This window comes from Bos javanicus, chromosome 14 (assembly GCF_032452875.1).
Source record: "Bos javanicus breed banteng chromosome 14, ARS-OSU_banteng_1.0, whole genome shotgun sequence".
NCBI lineage: Eukaryota > Metazoa > Chordata > Mammalia > Artiodactyla > Bovidae > Bos > Bos javanicus.
Genome location: NC_083881.1, coordinates 55,105,859 through 55,122,864, shown reverse-complemented (window position 1 = coordinate 55,122,864; position 17,006 = coordinate 55,105,859). Strand labels below are relative to the sequence as shown.

Below are 17,006 nucleotides of genomic sequence, written 5' to 3'. Positions count from 1 at the left end.
ACACACCACCACCAACACCACCTCCACCACCACCACCACCAACACCACCTCTACCAACACCACCACCACCAATACCAATACCACCACCACCAACACCACCACCACCAGTACCACCAATACCAACACCAACAGCACCTACACCAATACAACAGCCCCTGCTTTGCTGTGTTATAACAACCAAAAATGTGTCCAGGCATCGTCAAATGTCCCCAGGGGAATAAAATCATCCTTGGTTGAGAGCCACTGTGTGTGATCCTCAAAGTTGTAAAGGAGTTGTTCTTTTGAATACTTTAGAGAGAGTAAACTACCATCTTCAAATTCCTCTTCAGCATATTGTATGACATAAACATTTTTTTCCTATTTTACAGATGAAGTTTTCAAAATAGAATAAAACAAATATACCAAAGCAATACTGTGTTAATTTATATTAATTCTGAGAGCTTGTGGTTAAAATTTTTACAGACACAGCCAACAAGAAAATGAAAAAAGGACCATTGCATCTGTATCTGTTGATGGCAGGAACATAACGCTCACTGATCCACTGAATTACACACACTTGGGGATCACTGTCACCCTCCCTGATGGAACTCTTTTTGAAGCAAGAGCAGAAATTGGAATTCTTACAAGAAATATTTTAATAAGAGGATCTAACAACGTGGAGTGGAATAACAAAATCCCAGCGTGTCCTGATGGATTTGACACAGGTAACTTTAGTAGCCTTAGTGTGTCAACTTTAATGTTTCCAGACATTGCAGAAATATTCCCTGTGGGCAAAATCAGCTCCTGTTCAGAACTAAGAGACTTGGTTATGCACTGGCAATAAATAAGCCCCAAATTTTAGTGAGTTAAAATGGTAAAGGTTTATTTCTTATTTATGCTACATGTGTCCAGTATGAGTCAACAGGGGGGCTCTGATCACTGTAATTTTCCAGTGTCTGGGTTGATGGAGGCTTCATCTCCACATGGGTTTCCATGGTCTCTGAGACAGGAGATCAGAAGGCCGGGAAGTTAAGCACCAGCAGTTAGTTACTTTGGTCCTAAAGGGACATGTGCTCTTCTACTCAGGTGTCAGTAGTTGGGACTGGTTCTATGGCTATCCTTAACCTACCATAGTTCTCATATATATAATATATATGTATATATATGGACTTCTCCAGTAGCTCAGCAGTAAAGAATCCACCTACTGTGCAGCAGCTGTGGAAAACAGAGGTTCCATCCCTGGGTCGGGAAGATTCCCTGGAGGAGGACATGGCAACCTACTCCAGTATTCTTGCCTGGAGAATCCCATGGATAGAGGAGCCTGGTGGGCTACAGTCCACAGCATTGCAAAGAGTTGGACACGACTGAAGCTACTTAGCATGTACACATGTATGTGTGTGTATACACACACACACATACATATGCATGTGTGTGTATATATGTTTACATAAAACTATGTATAACTATATAAATGTGTATAGTTAGGAAGCACAGTGCATTTAAGTCTCTTTAAATATTTTATGTGATCACTACTACTGTTGTTGGTTAGTTGCTAAGTCGTGTCCGACTCTTTGAGACCCTGTGGACTGCAGCCGGCTAGGGTCTCCTGTCCATGGATTCTCCAGGCAAGAATACCAGAGTGGGTTGCCGTTTCCTTCCCCAGGGGATTGAACCTGCATCTCCTGCATTGGCAGGCAGATTCTTTACCTCTGAGCTGCCAGTGAAGCCCACTGCCATTACAATCCTATAAATAGTTGAATAATAACTGGTACACCTTAGGTATAGCCTTTTCTTCAGTGGGAAGCATAAGATAAAGCTCAATGGATTCAATGTCAAGTGACCTGCATTCTGATTCCAGTTCATCTGCATCATCTCACTATGTCCATCATAAACCTAGATTCATCCTGATTATTTATATAAAGATACTTCCTGTTCTGCCAACCTACTATCGTAAGAATTAAGTGAGATAATGCATGTTCTAATCTTGTACCAGTGTAAGATTGTATCAACTATGTTAATCCCAAATGTTGCGGAAAATAAATTCAGAGATAATAAAGCAAAATACCTTTATCAGCATTCATTCAGCCATTCAAACATTTATCTAGTACTTTTGGGCTTCTCTGGTAGCTCAGACAGTAAAGAATCTGCCTGCAATACGGGAGACCTGGGTTCAATCCCTGGTTTGAGAAGATCCCCTGGAGAGGGTATGGCAACCCACTCCAGTATTCTTGCCTGGAGACTCCCCTATGGACTGAAGAGCCTGGCAGGCTATAGTCCATGGGGTCGCAGAGTAAGATACAAGTGAGAGACTAAGCACAGCACAGCAAAGTATTTTAGGGAATGCGGAGGTGAACAAGACAAGGCTCTTACCTTCCTCACTGTGCAGAGGAAAAGATAACATGAATGCAAGCAATTATGTTCTAGGATAAGATTAAAATTATATGTAAATAAAAAGATATAACTAGGTGTGAAAAGCAGTCTTTATATGAGAGGATTTTGACATGGTTTTCCTTTATTGTATCTTTAAAATTATTTTTAAAGGTGAATTTGCTACACAGACATGTCTCCAAGGAAAGTTTGGAGAAGAAATAGGAAGTGACCAGTTTGGAGGCTGCATTATGCTTCATGCTCCTATAGCTGGTGCTAACATGGTAACTGGAAGGATAGAATATGTAGAGGTAAGAGACACTATTATTAGCGGCTTGTCCAAAGTTGTCTATACAATGAGTATGTATTGAGCACCTGCTTTTTGCCAGATGCTGCTTATAATGATGTTTGGTAGAGGAGACAGATAAATAAACAGACAGTGTCAATACATCTATTGTTATTCATGTATGTCATCATGCCAAAATTTTGTTTCTCTGCTTTTCTTATACCCACCCCATGTCAAATTCATTAACAAGTTCTATCCCCAAATAGTGTATCCTGAATCCACTATTTTTCCAGCACTCCACCTGGTTCTGAACCCAAACCACTGTCACCTCTCACCTGGACTACTATGCTTTTCTCCTAATTGGTCTTCCTGCTTCCACATTTTTTGCAGCGTAATCTCCACACCACAGCCAAAGTTCAGCTTTTTTATTTTTAATTTATTTTATTGGCAAATAATTGCTTTACAATCTTGTGTTGGTTTCTGCCATACGTCCCCATGAATCAGCCACAGGTATACATATGTCCCCTCCCTCCTGAACCCTCCTCCCATTTCCCTAGAGCCTATTATCCAGAGTGAAGTAAGTCAGAAAGAGAAAATAACATATATTAGTGCACGTGTATGGAATCTAGAAAGACGGTCCTGACGAACTTGTCTGCAGGGGAGCAGTGGAGACACAGACATAGAGAAGAGGCTTGTGGACAAAGTTCAGGCGTTAAAGTGTGAAGCAGATCTTGCCACACTGTGTTCAAAACTCTTCAGGAGCTTCACAATACACTTAATACAAAATGTCCAAGCTCTTCCCAGAGGAGCCACATCATCTGACCCACTCTGGCCTCTTGCTGTCTTGTGTGAACCATCCTTGGCGCCCGCCGTGCTGGCCACTTAGGCCTCCCTGTGTATGTGACCACGTCAGGCACGTTCCTAGCTCAGTTCTTTGCACACGCTCTTCATCTTCCTTACAATGCTTCTGTCCTAGGTACTTCTGTGTTCACACTCATTTCAGTCAAATCTGTCCTCAAGTGTATCTCCTCAGAGAGGCCGTGCCTCACCACCTTTATTTGAAAGAGCTGCCAAATTCCTATTTTTCTTTATTAACTCATAACTCCAGATATATTTTGGTTGTATTTTTTAATCTCTTCTTCTAGAACATAAGCAATCCTTCTAGTTTTCTACTGATTGCTCTGTAGCTGGAGCAGTGCTTGGCACAAACCAGATTCTTAATTGCCTATAAATTGAATAAACACATAAATAAAAGAATAAATATACCCAAGATATTAGGAGCTCTTCTGTATCTTTAGTCTATATAATCTGGGTTTAGCACAGTTTTTATCAAGTATTCAATAAAAGGAAGGAGGATGCGAAGGAAGGAAGGATAGTAAAATCCATAAATTTGTTAAATTGGGAACATCCAACTGTAGTAAGGGCGGCAAAGTCAATGGCTACATTTGGTAAAATCCTCCTCCTCCTAGGTTATATTACACACGTGTAACTTCTGGATATGGACTAAGTCCCGTTACCAGGGTTGACCTGTATAGTAAATATTAGTAATAGTTAATTTTTATTTTTATATGAAGAATGAAAATAAATGGGTGACATAACATTTTATTTCCAAACCTCATAAGATTATATTACACAGATACACATACATACACACACACAGAGGTGTCTTCTGTCTTAGATTATTAGATCGTTTTGGTTGTTCAGTCACTAAGTCGTGTCTGACTCTTTGCGAATCCGTGGACTGCAGCATGCCAGGCTCTCCTGTCCATCACTATCTCCCGGAATTTGCTCAGATTCATGTCCATTGAGTTGGTGATGCTGTATAATTATTTGATCCTCTGCTGCCCACTTCTCCTTTTGCCTCCCATCTTTCCCAGCATCAGGGTTTTTTCCAATGAGTTGGCCCTTTGCATCAGGTGGATTGTAGACCTTTGAAAGTATAGCAGAGTGGTTAGTAAGAGCGCCAACTCTCTATTCAGACCAGTGGGTTTAAGTGGAGCTTTGTGACTATGAAATAGATACTCAGCATTCAACATTTCACTTTCTTCATCTATAAAATGAAGCTTCTGATGAGTGGCTACTTCCTAGGATTGTAGTAAAGAGTGTGATCATGCATATGACATTTAGCACAATATCTGGCACTTAATAAATATTCAATAAATATTTCTTATAATTAAGTAAGGATTAAAAGGAGGAGAAAAAGAAGTATTTTAAGAGGTTGTGTTTTGCTCAACACCACAGTTTCATATCAGAGTAAGGTGAAAAGTGGAAGAGTTGAAGATGACTTTTGTTCATTCATTCATTTGATAAAAAGCATGAGCACACATGGGCTGTTATATTCATATATTGAATAAAACAAGGTGGGTTGGGGGTCAAAGAACATTTTAAAATGATAAACAGGAATAATATGGGAGATATCAATGCATTAATAATAATTAATGTGAAAGTGGATATTATTTTGAAACAAGAAAGTATGAGCCAGCAAACTCTATGTGTATCACTGAATAGCTGTAATTTCTGGGCTTGACAGATATTCCATGCTGGTCAGGCATTCCGGTTGGGACGATATCCAATACATTGGCACCTTCTTGGAGATTTACAGTTTAAATCTTACGTAAAAGGCTGTGCAATTCACCAGACCTATAACAGGGCTATTACTATCCATAACACACATCACCTTCTGGTCGAGAGGAATATTATATATGATATCAGGGGAGGAGCATTTTTTATAGAAGATGGCATTGAACATGGCAATATCCTGCAATATAACTTGGCAGTATTTGTACATCAGAGTACTAGTCTTCTGAATGACGATGTGACTCCAGCCGCATTTTGGGTAACCAATCCAAACAACACCATACGACACAACGCGGCTGCTGGTGGCACTCACTTTGGCTTTTGGTACCGAATGAACAACCACCCTGATGGGCCATCCTATGACCGAAACATTTGCCAAAAAAGAGTCCCTCTTGGAGAATTCTTTAACAACACTGTTCATTCTCAAGGTTGGTTTGGATTGTGGATCTTTGAAGAATATTTCCCCATGCAGACAGGATCGTGTACTTCTTCGGTGCCAATGCCTGCAGTATTTCATTCACTGACAACTTGGAATTGTCAAAAAGGAGCCGAATGGGTCAACGGAGGTGCCCTTCAGTTCCATAACTTTGTGATGGTAAATAATTACGAGGCTGGAATTGAAACAAAGAGGATCCTGGCTCCTTACGTTGGAGGATGGGGTGAAACCAATGGAGCAATGATTAAAAATGCCAAAATAGTTGGTCATCTTGATGAACTGGGGATGGGGTCTGCATTTTGCACGACAAAAGGCCTGGTTCTCCCGTTTAGTGAAGGATTGACTGTTTCTTCCGTACACTTCATGAACTTTGACCGTCCTGGATGTGCAGCTTTGGGAGTGACGTCCATCACAGGCGTTTGTAACCACAGATGTGGAGGGTGGAGTGCAAAATTCGCTGGCGTCCAGTATTCTCACACGCCGAACAAGGCTGGCTTTCGATGGGAACATGAAGTGGTACTGATTGATGTTGATGGTTCGCTTACAGGTAAGGTGATGTTTTCATTTCTGATAAAATATTTTGGAACTACATTTTTCACTTAACACGGACTTAAATTGTCGTAGCATATTCAGGTGAATCACAGATCTTACCTGGTACCAAACTTTCCTGATGACCTAAAGATGTAGGTCAGCACTAGTCATAGATGACACATCCTTTTCTGGAGAAGTCCCAACCTATCACATTCAGCCTCCATATGTGTCCTTTTTTTTCCTGCATTTGCACTTTGGTTTTGAGTTAATAGCAAATTTTAAACAATATTTATGGAATTAGGGATCACAAAAGAAAGCCATGTCAGTCTGAAAATGTCATTATCTCTTATTCAGTTAATTACATGACTACCCAAATTCTCCAGCCAGTCAGGCCTATAGACGTATAAATTCCAGGTTTATTTACATAAGCAATGTGGACAGACTGGATACATCCTGTTCAAGTACCTTAGAGGGAAGTAGTAAGTCCCAGGCCTACTGTTAGCCTTTTTCTTTCCAATCTAAATTCTGAATTTGGAATTGGTTCAAAGAATATGTGAACTTTAGTACAAAATTCAACATTCTTTGTAGGTTAAATTTTTCTACCATCTGAAGTTCAGATCTTTCTGTAAATATGATTTCTAGAATTTAGCATTTTTATAAAATTTTAATGATAACGACTTGGCTTCCCTGGTGCCTCAGTGGTAAAGAGTCTGCCTACCAGTGCAGGAGACACAAGTTCGATCCCTGAGTTGGGAAGACCCCCTGAAGAAGGAAATGGCAACCCATTCCAGTATTCTTGCCTGGGAAATCCCATGGACAGAGGAGCCTGGAGGGCTACAGTCCATGGGGTGGCAAGAGTTGGACATGACTTAGCGACTAAACAACAATAACAATTTGGCTAAATAAGATAGGAAGGATGTGTATGTATGTATGATTCTGCATAATACCTTATAAAAGAGGAACAACTGACAAGTAAACCTACAGGTATTAACAAATGTTTTTGGAAGCCTTGGAAAGAAGGTTCATCTCAATAGTCAAAGAGACTGAATACTCACCTATAATTGTTGATTTGTTTCCTATTCTAATTGTGGCTTTAAGAAGGAGAACATTTGGATAATTCCAATATATAGAGCTTTATTGACCTTTATTCCTTAATTCAGCTTAGATGCTTTTTTTTTTTTTTAATATTTATGTGTTAGGCTGTGCCAGGTCTTAGTTGTAACATGCAGGATATTTAGTTGGGGCATATGAACTCTTAGTTGTGGCATTTGGTGATCTAGTTCCCTGATCAGGGATCAAACCTGCACCCCCTGCTTTGGGAGCATGGAGTCCTAGGCACTGGACCTCCAGGGATGTCCCTCAGCATGGATTCTTAATGTTTGTTGACAGACTCTCGGTTGATAGCCCAGGCTTTATGGTCAGACAGCCTGGATTTACATCCTTCCTTGTGTCCTTGACCAAGTCACCTATTCCCCATCCCATCCCCTACTTTGTCTCTCATGGGTTCTTCAGATCCCATATTTCTGCTATGTTCATGATAAGCTCCCTGAGCAAAGAGTCCATTGTGAAGCCTTTTTAGGAGGGCCCCTTCCTCCATGACAAAAAAAGAAAAAATGAACCAAGACTTCTAGATTGTATTGGTGGCACTCTGGATCATAGTAAGCATATGCTGTGGACAGTTCGGCTTTTCAGTTTTCTGACGTGAAACGTGCTGTTGCGTCCATCTCCTAGGTCACAAAGGACACACCGTCATTCCACACAGCCCTCTGCTGGACCCTTCTCACTGCACTCAAGAAGCCGAGTGGAGCACAGGGTTCCCCGGGTCTGTCTGTGACACCTCAGTCAGCTTCCACCGGATAGCATTCAACAAGCCGTCTCCAGTGTCCCTGCTCGAAAAGGATGTGGTTCTCTCAGACTCTTTTGGTAAGTGGAATGTAATCAGGTGACCCACTCAGTTAAATGTTTTCCTCAATTTTCATCATCACCTTCCTGAGTTGTCACTCACTATTTAGAACACTGAAAAAAGAATAATATTGATATCAGTCATAAGCCAGGCAGGAAACTAATAACACACCCCGAAACGACTTATGAGGACTATTGAGTAAATATGTGGACGAGCATGACATTCTGCTGATTAAGGCACCCTAATGTCATGGGCTCCCCTGGTAAAGAATCTGCCTGTAACGCAGGAGGCCTGGGTTTGATCCCTGGGTCAGGAAGATCCCCTGGAGGATACTCCAGTATTCTTGCCTGGAGAATCCCATGGACAGAGGAGCCTGGCAGACTACAGTCCATGGGGTCACAGAGAGTCAGACACAACTGAGGGACTAAGCAGCGTGCAACCGTAGCCAGTACTGTGACAGAGAGCAGGATAGTTGGCATAGCTTTTGGATTAAGACAGTGAAAATACATCGTTTCTGCCCCTGAAAGCAAATTATTTTGATTATCTTTGCTGATTGATGTAGGATGGGGGTGCATCTGCTAGGTCCCTGGCTGCACCCCAGGTGCCAGAGGCTGTTGATTTACTGAGTCGTTTGAGTAAAGATACTATATGTGGAACACCACATGTGCTTGACATTGTTGCCTGATGAGATTGCATTAATTTACCATCATTATTCATGATCCATCTGGCATTTGCACCAGCCAGACAAGCAAGTTAAATGGAGATTGGTAGGAATCCTGATCATCACATCTCTCAGATTTTTTGTTGTGGCATTATTTTCTATATTTTCCCCCCTCGAGGGTTTAGAATTGCTTTTAATTTGTTATCTTGATAAGGGGGTGACAGGGGGAAGTATGGTTCCTGAAGTGTTCACTCAGTCCTTCCTACCTGATTTTCCTTCCCTCCATTGGGAACTCTTCCAGTTACTAAATATGTCTATTTTCATCATGTCTGACCTGGCCTGACTGGACTAGCTCTTATCTCTATATCATTCCCTCCATCCCTTTATACACACATCCATCATCTGTTTGAATTATTGGTTAAAATGTGTGTGTTCTCAGTTGCTCAGTTGTGTTCAACTCTTTGTGACCCATGAACTGTAGCCCACCAAGCTCCTCTGTCTACAGGGTTTTCCAGGCAAGAATACTAGAGTGGGTGGCCATTTCCTCCTCCAGGGGATCTTCCCAACCCAGGGATTGAATCCACATCACTTTCATCTCCTGCATTGGCAGGTGGATTCTTTACCACTTAGCCAGCTGGAAGCTGCATTAGTTAAAACATCTATAATTAATCCAGTCTCCTATACACTGTTCTGATAGACTGCAGATTTTGGAAAATAGGAAAAGCATTGGTGCATCAAAGATTTGCCAGACATGATTCTCAAATATAGTTTTCCACATTTTCTGCATAAATCTAAATGATACAGCTTCTTGATGATAGTGTTTCCAAATTTCCATGTTTAATGATATTTACAAGGTAGAAACTTGCAATTTGAAACTAAAATTATGTATCTCAATATAAGCCAAATGAATTTTGAAAACATGTAGCATGATTATACCAGTAATACTATAGCTGCTAAAATTATAGCTATGTCAAATCCATCAGGACATGCTAGGGTTTTGTTACTTCACCCCATATTATCAGATCCTCTTGGTAGGATATTTCTTGTGAGCATTTCAACTTCTGCTCTTTCTCCAAACAGAGTTCTATATCTATTCCCACTATACTTTTTGGAACTGAGGAATTACCATAAGATGACCCAGTGGCCTCAATGGACCAGCCATGAGATGAGCAAAGACTCATTCTATGGCCTAGCCTTTGTAAGCTGCCACTCCAGCTGGTTGACTGTGGTGGCATTTAGTCTTCGAGGGTTTATATCAGTTCAGATCCAGAAACTAACAATTATTGGAAGATTTGGTTAGTTTGCTCTCCCTAGTAGGCAGTAGCCCCATAAATGGCTACGTTTCTCTCACTCGGTGTTAGGTGTTTTTAGTCTGTGAATTGGCTTGGATCTAGGAAATAGATGAGAAGTAGCAAGTGTCCAATTGGGTAATTTGAGTTAAATCCATGCCCCTAAGATCTATATACTTTTTCTATCCATGTATGCCAAACGTCACCTTAGTGTGCTACCCACTGTTCTCCTAGGGGTACCTCTTTGCATTGCAGTGACAGAGGCTCAAGAGGGTGTGTTTCACCCAGCAAGCACTTTTTAAGTCTTTGCAGCGTCAGTTCTGCTAATGGTTCCTGGGCCGAAGTAGTCACCCAGTATCAACAGAACGCGAGTGTATTCTGCCCTCAAGGACAGGAGAGGAGTGGATATTTGCTGAATAATCCAAATTATCATTGTTCTTCTCATATACTGCATATCTTTTTAAACTGTTTTTAGTGCCTCTGGTCATGGGCTCTTCAAAACTTAATGCTAGTTCATAAGCCTAAAAATATGTTCACCCTTAATATTGGAATTCATTTTGCTTTATTCCCTAGTGGCTCAGATGATAAAGAACCTGCCTGCAATGCAGAAGACTCTGGTTCTATCCCTGGGTTGGGAAGACCCCCTGGAGAAGGGCATGGCAACCCACTCTAGTATTCTTGCCTGGAGAATCCCATGGACAGGGCAGTCTGGCGGGCTACAATCTATGCGGTCGCAAAGAGTCAGACACAGCTGAAGTGACTTAGCATGCATGTACACATCCCCAAAGGAAAAGAATGACAGTTTATTTTTGTTTTGTTCATTTTTTGTTTTTTTAACTTTGGTGTGATTTTGTTACTTGTTTTTTTTTTTAATTTTTTGCTTTATATTGGAATATAACCAATTAACAATGTTGTGATAATTTCAGGTGGACATCTAAGGGACTCAGTCATGCATATACATGTATCCATTCTCCTCCAGATTCCCCCCAGGCTGCCACATAACAATAAGCTGAGTACCCTGTGCTGTGCAGTAGGACCTTGTTGATTATGCATTTTAAATATAGCTGTGTGTGCTTGACAGTCTATTTTGTAATCTCACTTCTGACTTCTTCCTCCTAATTTGGAAAGGGAAGAGGTTGCAAATTTAATGTAAAATTCAATCAAAGATGAAAGAAGGGAGAGGAAAAAATATAATTAATTAATCACAGATTTTTTTCTTTATATTGTGAGAGATACTTTCATATCTTCACCCGAAGTTGTCAGGCATTTATTCAGATTAAATCTTTTTCCCCTAACAGGTAGTTCAGGTTCCAGGTTTGTCATTAACAAAATTTAGAGTATTACAGCCAGTGTTAGAGGCTGCTTGTAGCCTACCCTAAGAGCTATCAATCAAAGATTTCCATTCATACTCATTAGGCTGATTTTTATTAACACAGCAAGTATGAGAGAATCTAATAATGTTTAGGACATGTATTTACATACTCTGCAAATCAAGGATTTTGAAGAAGAATAGAAATGGAATAATATTTCAGATCAATGATATTTTAAAAATTGTATTGATATATTTAAGCACTTTGTCTTAGTCATTATGTCATCATATTTCAATTTTATCTTTCCCCAGGGAATATAAGCTCCATATCAATTCAAAATTCCAAGTGAGAAAACATTTTATGTTTCAGTTAAGTGTGATATTAAGTATTGGGGCCTTCAGGTCAACAAAGACGTTTAGAACATAAGTAATGAAATGCTACACTGATCTCTTTAGAGGCTTCCATTGACTAGACTAATATTTACCTTTGCACTTACTCATAACAGAAGACATTTTCTAGAGATAGATTACTATTGTTTGTTTATGTCTTATAGGCACAAGCATTGTTCCCTTTCAGAAGAAACGACTGACTCATATGTCTGGCTGGATGGCTCTGATTCCGAATGCAAAACACATTAACTGGTATTTTAAAGGTGTAGATCACATAACCAACATATCGTATACGTCAACATTCTATGGATTTAAGGTAAATAAAGAGTTGCACAATCCATCTTCTGATCACTTATGCTGCATATTATTCTAACGCAGCCCACTCACACCAGTTGTGAGACCCAGACTGTCCTTGCCTCACACATTTACACTTTTCATGACCCATCTTAAATCTCAGAAGCAAGCCAAAAAAATCCTTCTTCAAAACTCAGAAGTAAGCAATCTTTCTGCCACATTTCTGTAGTACTAAGCTTATTATATCCATGATAATAGCTAACATTTATTGAGTACTTACGATGTTTTGGAAAATAGTAAAGGGCTTTATTATTTGTATTGTGAAATACAGCAGATACAGAAAATAGCAGGCCCAAATCCCATATGCCCACTACCTAGCTATCTGAATCAAACATTCTGTAACATTTTGTGACTCTTTACTTCAGATTTTTTTAAAGAAATAAATATTTTTGGATGAAGTGGAAGTCCTCTGCATGGCTTACTCTGATATCAGTCATCACTCTACTGCTAATGGTCACCAGTTTCCTGAATTGTGTATCTTCCTCCCTGTTCACATTCTTCTGCTTATACTACATGTGGCAACCAAAAAAAAAAGCCTAGCATTGTTTCAGATGTTTTGAAATATTATACAAATTAAATATTCTCTGAATGTATGCATATGTATGTGTGTATGTGTTAGGTATATATATATATGATGCTCAAGCTTGTTTTAGAAAAGGCAGAGGAACCAGAGATCAAATTGCCAACATCCGCTGCATCATGGAAAAAGCAAGAGAGTTCCAGAAAAACATCTATTTCTGCTTTATTGACTATGCCAAAGCCTTTCACTGTGTGGATCACAATAAACTGTGGAAAATTCTGAAAGAGATGGAAATACCAGACCACCTGATCTGCCTCTTGAGAAACCTGTATGCAGGTCAGGAAGCAACAGTTAGAACTGGACATGGAACAACAGACTGGTTCCAAACAGGAAAAGGAGTACGTCAAGGCTGTATATTGTCACCCTGTTTATTTAACTTCTATGCAGAGTACATCATGAGAAACGGTGGACTGGAAGAAACACAAGCTGGAATCAAGATTGCCTGGAGAAATATCAATAACCTCAGATATGCAGATGACACCACCCTTATGGTAGAAAGTGAAGAGGAACTAAAAAGCCTTTTGATGAAAGTGAAAGTGGAGAGTTAAAAAGTTGGCTTCAGCTCAACATTCAGAAAACGAAGATCATGGCATCCAGTCCCATCACTTCATGGGAAATAGATGGGGAAACAGTGGAAACAGTGTCAGACTTTATTTTTCTGGGCTCCAAAATCACTGCAGATGGTGACTTCAGCCATGAAAGTAAAAGACGCTTACTCCTTGGAAGGAAAGTTATGACCAACCTAGATAGCATATTCAAAAGCAGATACTGAAGCTGAAACTCCAGTACTTTGGCCACCTCATGCGAAGAGTTGACTCATTGGAAAAGACTCTGATGCTGGGAGGGATTGGGGGCAGGAGGAGAAGGGGATGACAGAGGATGAGATGGCTGGATGGCATCACTGACTCAATGGACATGAGTCTGAGTGAACTCTGGGAGTTGGTGATGGACAGGGAGGCCTGGCGTGCTGCGATTCATGAGGTCGCAAAGAGTCGGACACGACTGAGCGACTGAACTGAACTGAACTGACACATATATAATATATACATATATGTATATGTGTGTACATATATGTCAGAGAAGGCAATGGCACCCCACTCCAGTCCTCTTGCCTGGAAAATCCCATGGACGGAGGAGCCTGGTAAGCTGTAGTCCATGGGGTCGCTAAGAGTCGGACATGACAGAGCGACTTCCTTTTCACTTTTCACTTTCATGCATTGGAGAAGGAAATGGCAACCCACTCCGGTGTTCTTGCCTGGAGAATCCCAGGGACGGAGGAGCCTGGTGGGCTGCCGTATATGGGGTCACACAGAGTCGGACACGACTGAAGCGACTTAGCAGCAGCAATACATATATGTATGTACGTATAAACGTATACATATATATACATATAAAAGAAGGAAAAAAAACTTTCATTGCCTTGGTGATAAACTTAGCATTATTGCCATACACAGATAAAATGTTAAACAAAATATAAATGCAAAATGAAAAACAAACTAAACCAAGACTTAACTTTTAATATGGGGGTTAAGTGATTCATGTCATCAAAATGAGTGTATATTATCCAGTATATTAACATCTAAAATAAACTTTAATAGGAAGAAGACTATGTAATCATATCTCATAACTTCACTCAAAATCCTGATATGTTTAATATCATTGATATGAGGAATGGCTCTTCAAATCCACTGAATTGGAATACTAACAAGAATGGAGACTGGCACCTTGAAGCAAACACTAGTACTCTGTACTACCTGGGTATGTATTCAGTAGGCAAAAGTGATTTATTTATTGCTTCATCTAAAGGAGGAGAATAGTGGCTCAATGGGCAAATGCATTATATATATATTATATGTTATATATATTATATATGCCTTGTATACAGCAGGATTTAATGAGTGTTTGTTGAATTAAAGAATGAGACTAAATTTATGCTGGAAAAGGCCTTGAATTGAATTAAGAACTTACGTTTTATGCTTGGAGGTAGCACCATCATTCATAATTGACTCCAACATTTATTTTACAAAATTAGAGGAAATGAGTACAATGAACTGTCATATATTTTGTTTCCATTTTTATTGTTTAACTAGTTTTAGAAAATAAAAATATTTAAGAATTCTCTTATTGAGTTAAGAGTTAAGAACTCTTAAGAGTTCTCAAATATTTGGTTTTGTCAAGATACTTTGACTCTACTTCTCAGATGTGCATTTTGTCGGAATTTCTTCATACCTCTTCCAGACATTTGAATTATACTCAGTTACTGTCTAAAGAGTATTTTCAAATTGCCATGATTTTGATTACATTCAGATGCTTTGATCATCATGTTAGTTTAAACTGTTTTTATTTTTGCTTCCAGTGTCAGGAAAAAATGACCACCATCAGAGCCAGTCAATTTCTGGGACCCTGGATCCTGATGTGAAGGACGTTATTATTAATTTCCAAGCTTACTGCTGTGTTCTCCAGGATTGCTTTCCTGTACATCCTCCATCAAGAAAACCAATTCCTAGGAAGCGACCAGCCGCATATAAGTATACAGGCCTTCTATTCATTAATACGCTTCAGCAGTTCCTGACAGCATCCTTTTCCTGTGTCATTCTGGCTGAGATACTGTGCCCTCCTCCTGCACAGAAGGTCCCAAAACACTTCCACACTCATTGCCTCACTTGAGCATTACAGCTACCTGATGACAAGATGGAAAAATCTCACAAAAATTATGTGTGAAAGTTACTGGGAATCTCATACTTGCAGAATGTTAGATCAGAATTATTAGACCAACTCCCTTATTATTTGATGAGAGAGCTGAAGCCCAAAGACCTTAAATGAATTACCTGAGATCACAAAACTTCTCGATGGCACACTCAGAACAGCACCAGAAACTGTCTCCTCATTGATCCAGTGCTTTCTGGTGCTGTGCTGTGCTTAGCTGCTCAGTCGTGTCTGACTCTTTTCAACCCCATGGACTGTAGCCCTCCAGGCTACAGCTTCTCTGTTCTTGGGGATTCTCCAGGCAAGAATACTGGAGTGGGTTGCCATGCCCTCATCCAGGGAATCATCCCAACCTAGGGATTGAACCCAGATCTCCCACATTGCAGGTGATGTCTTTACTGTCCGAGCCACCAAGAAAGCACAGGAATACTGGAGGGGGTAGCCTATCCCTTCTCCAGGTGATCTTCCTGACCCAGGAATCAAACCAGGCTCTCCTGCATTGCAGGCAGATTCTTTACCAGCTGAGCTACCAGGGAAGCAATGCTTTCTTAGCAGGCGGCACTTCTTTCTCTAGAATAACAGTCTTTTTGTGTTTGTGTGTGTGTGTGTGTTTATTTTTTATTGAAGTATAGGTGATTTACAATGTTGTGCTAGTTTCTGATGTACAGCAAAGTGATTCAGTTATACATATAGATTTTTCATATTCTTTTCCATTATAGTTTATTACAAGATATTGTGTGTAATTCCCTTGCTATACAGGAGGACTTTATTGTTTATTGTATACATAGTAGTGTATATCTGCTAACCCCAAACTCCTAATTTATCCCTCTTACACCTTTTTTCCTTTGGTAACCATAAGTTTGTTTTCTGTGTCTGTTTCCATTTTGTAAATAAAATTCATTTGTATAATTTTTTAGATAGACTGTCTTGGTCAAATCTCATAATACAGCTTGTTTAATTTTATTTCAGATATTTGATTTCCTAAATATATGTTAACTCTCCTAGTTAAAAATAATTTTTCTATCTTTGAAACTTGTAAAGTCCTTTACCTATATTTCTCATATGAAACATCACTTTCTACCTCATATTATAGTAATTACCATATATGGTGGGAAAATCCCATGGACGGAGGAGCCTGGTGGGCTGTAGTCCATGGGGTCGCTAAGAGTCGGACACGACTGAGCGACTTCCCTTTCACTTTTCACTTTCATGCATTGGAGAAGGAAATGGCAACCCACTCCAGTGTTCTTGCCTGGAGAATTCCAGGGACTGGGGAGCCTGGTGGGCTGCCGTCTATGGGGTCACACAGAGTCGGACATGACTGAAGTGACTTAGCAGCAGCAGTACGTGACAGTACTAGTCTTTAAGACCTTTAAAGGCATGATCCTGATTTGATGTATATTGCGTCACCTACAGGCAAATAATAACCATAAAAATAATGTTGGTAATGATAAAAATTAACAATCAGTAGGCATGTAAGAGCCCAGTACTGCACATCAAGTACAAATCAATATTTATTAAGTGAATTATAATTTCAAAATATACAGATACTGTGATAACTGTTGCACAAAAGAATAATAATTGAATTTGTTTATACATTCAACCATAAAAAAAAAGTTTACTGAGTACCTGCCATGT

General features: G+C 39.8%; 1 protein-coding gene across 2 annotated transcripts in view; it reads left to right on the top strand.

Moving 5' to 3' along the window:
* PKHD1L1 (PKHD1 like 1) overlaps positions 1-17,006 on the top strand; it is a 180,862-nt gene that overhangs the window by 100,653 nt on the left and 63,203 nt on the right. For both annotated transcript variants that reach the window (XM_061439128.1, XM_061439129.1), the window contains exons 47-53: positions 463-704; positions 2,521-2,657; positions 5,163-6,192; positions 7,908-8,099; positions 11,893-12,044; positions 14,261-14,420; positions 15,019-15,190. In XM_061439128.1, coding sequence (XP_061295112.1) covers positions 463-704; positions 2,521-2,657; positions 5,163-6,192; positions 7,908-8,099; positions 11,893-12,044; positions 14,261-14,420; positions 15,019-15,190 — 2,085 coding nt within the window. The remainder of the gene's footprint in view (positions 1-462; positions 705-2,520; positions 2,658-5,162; positions 6,193-7,907; positions 8,100-11,892; positions 12,045-14,260; positions 14,421-15,018; positions 15,191-17,006) is intronic.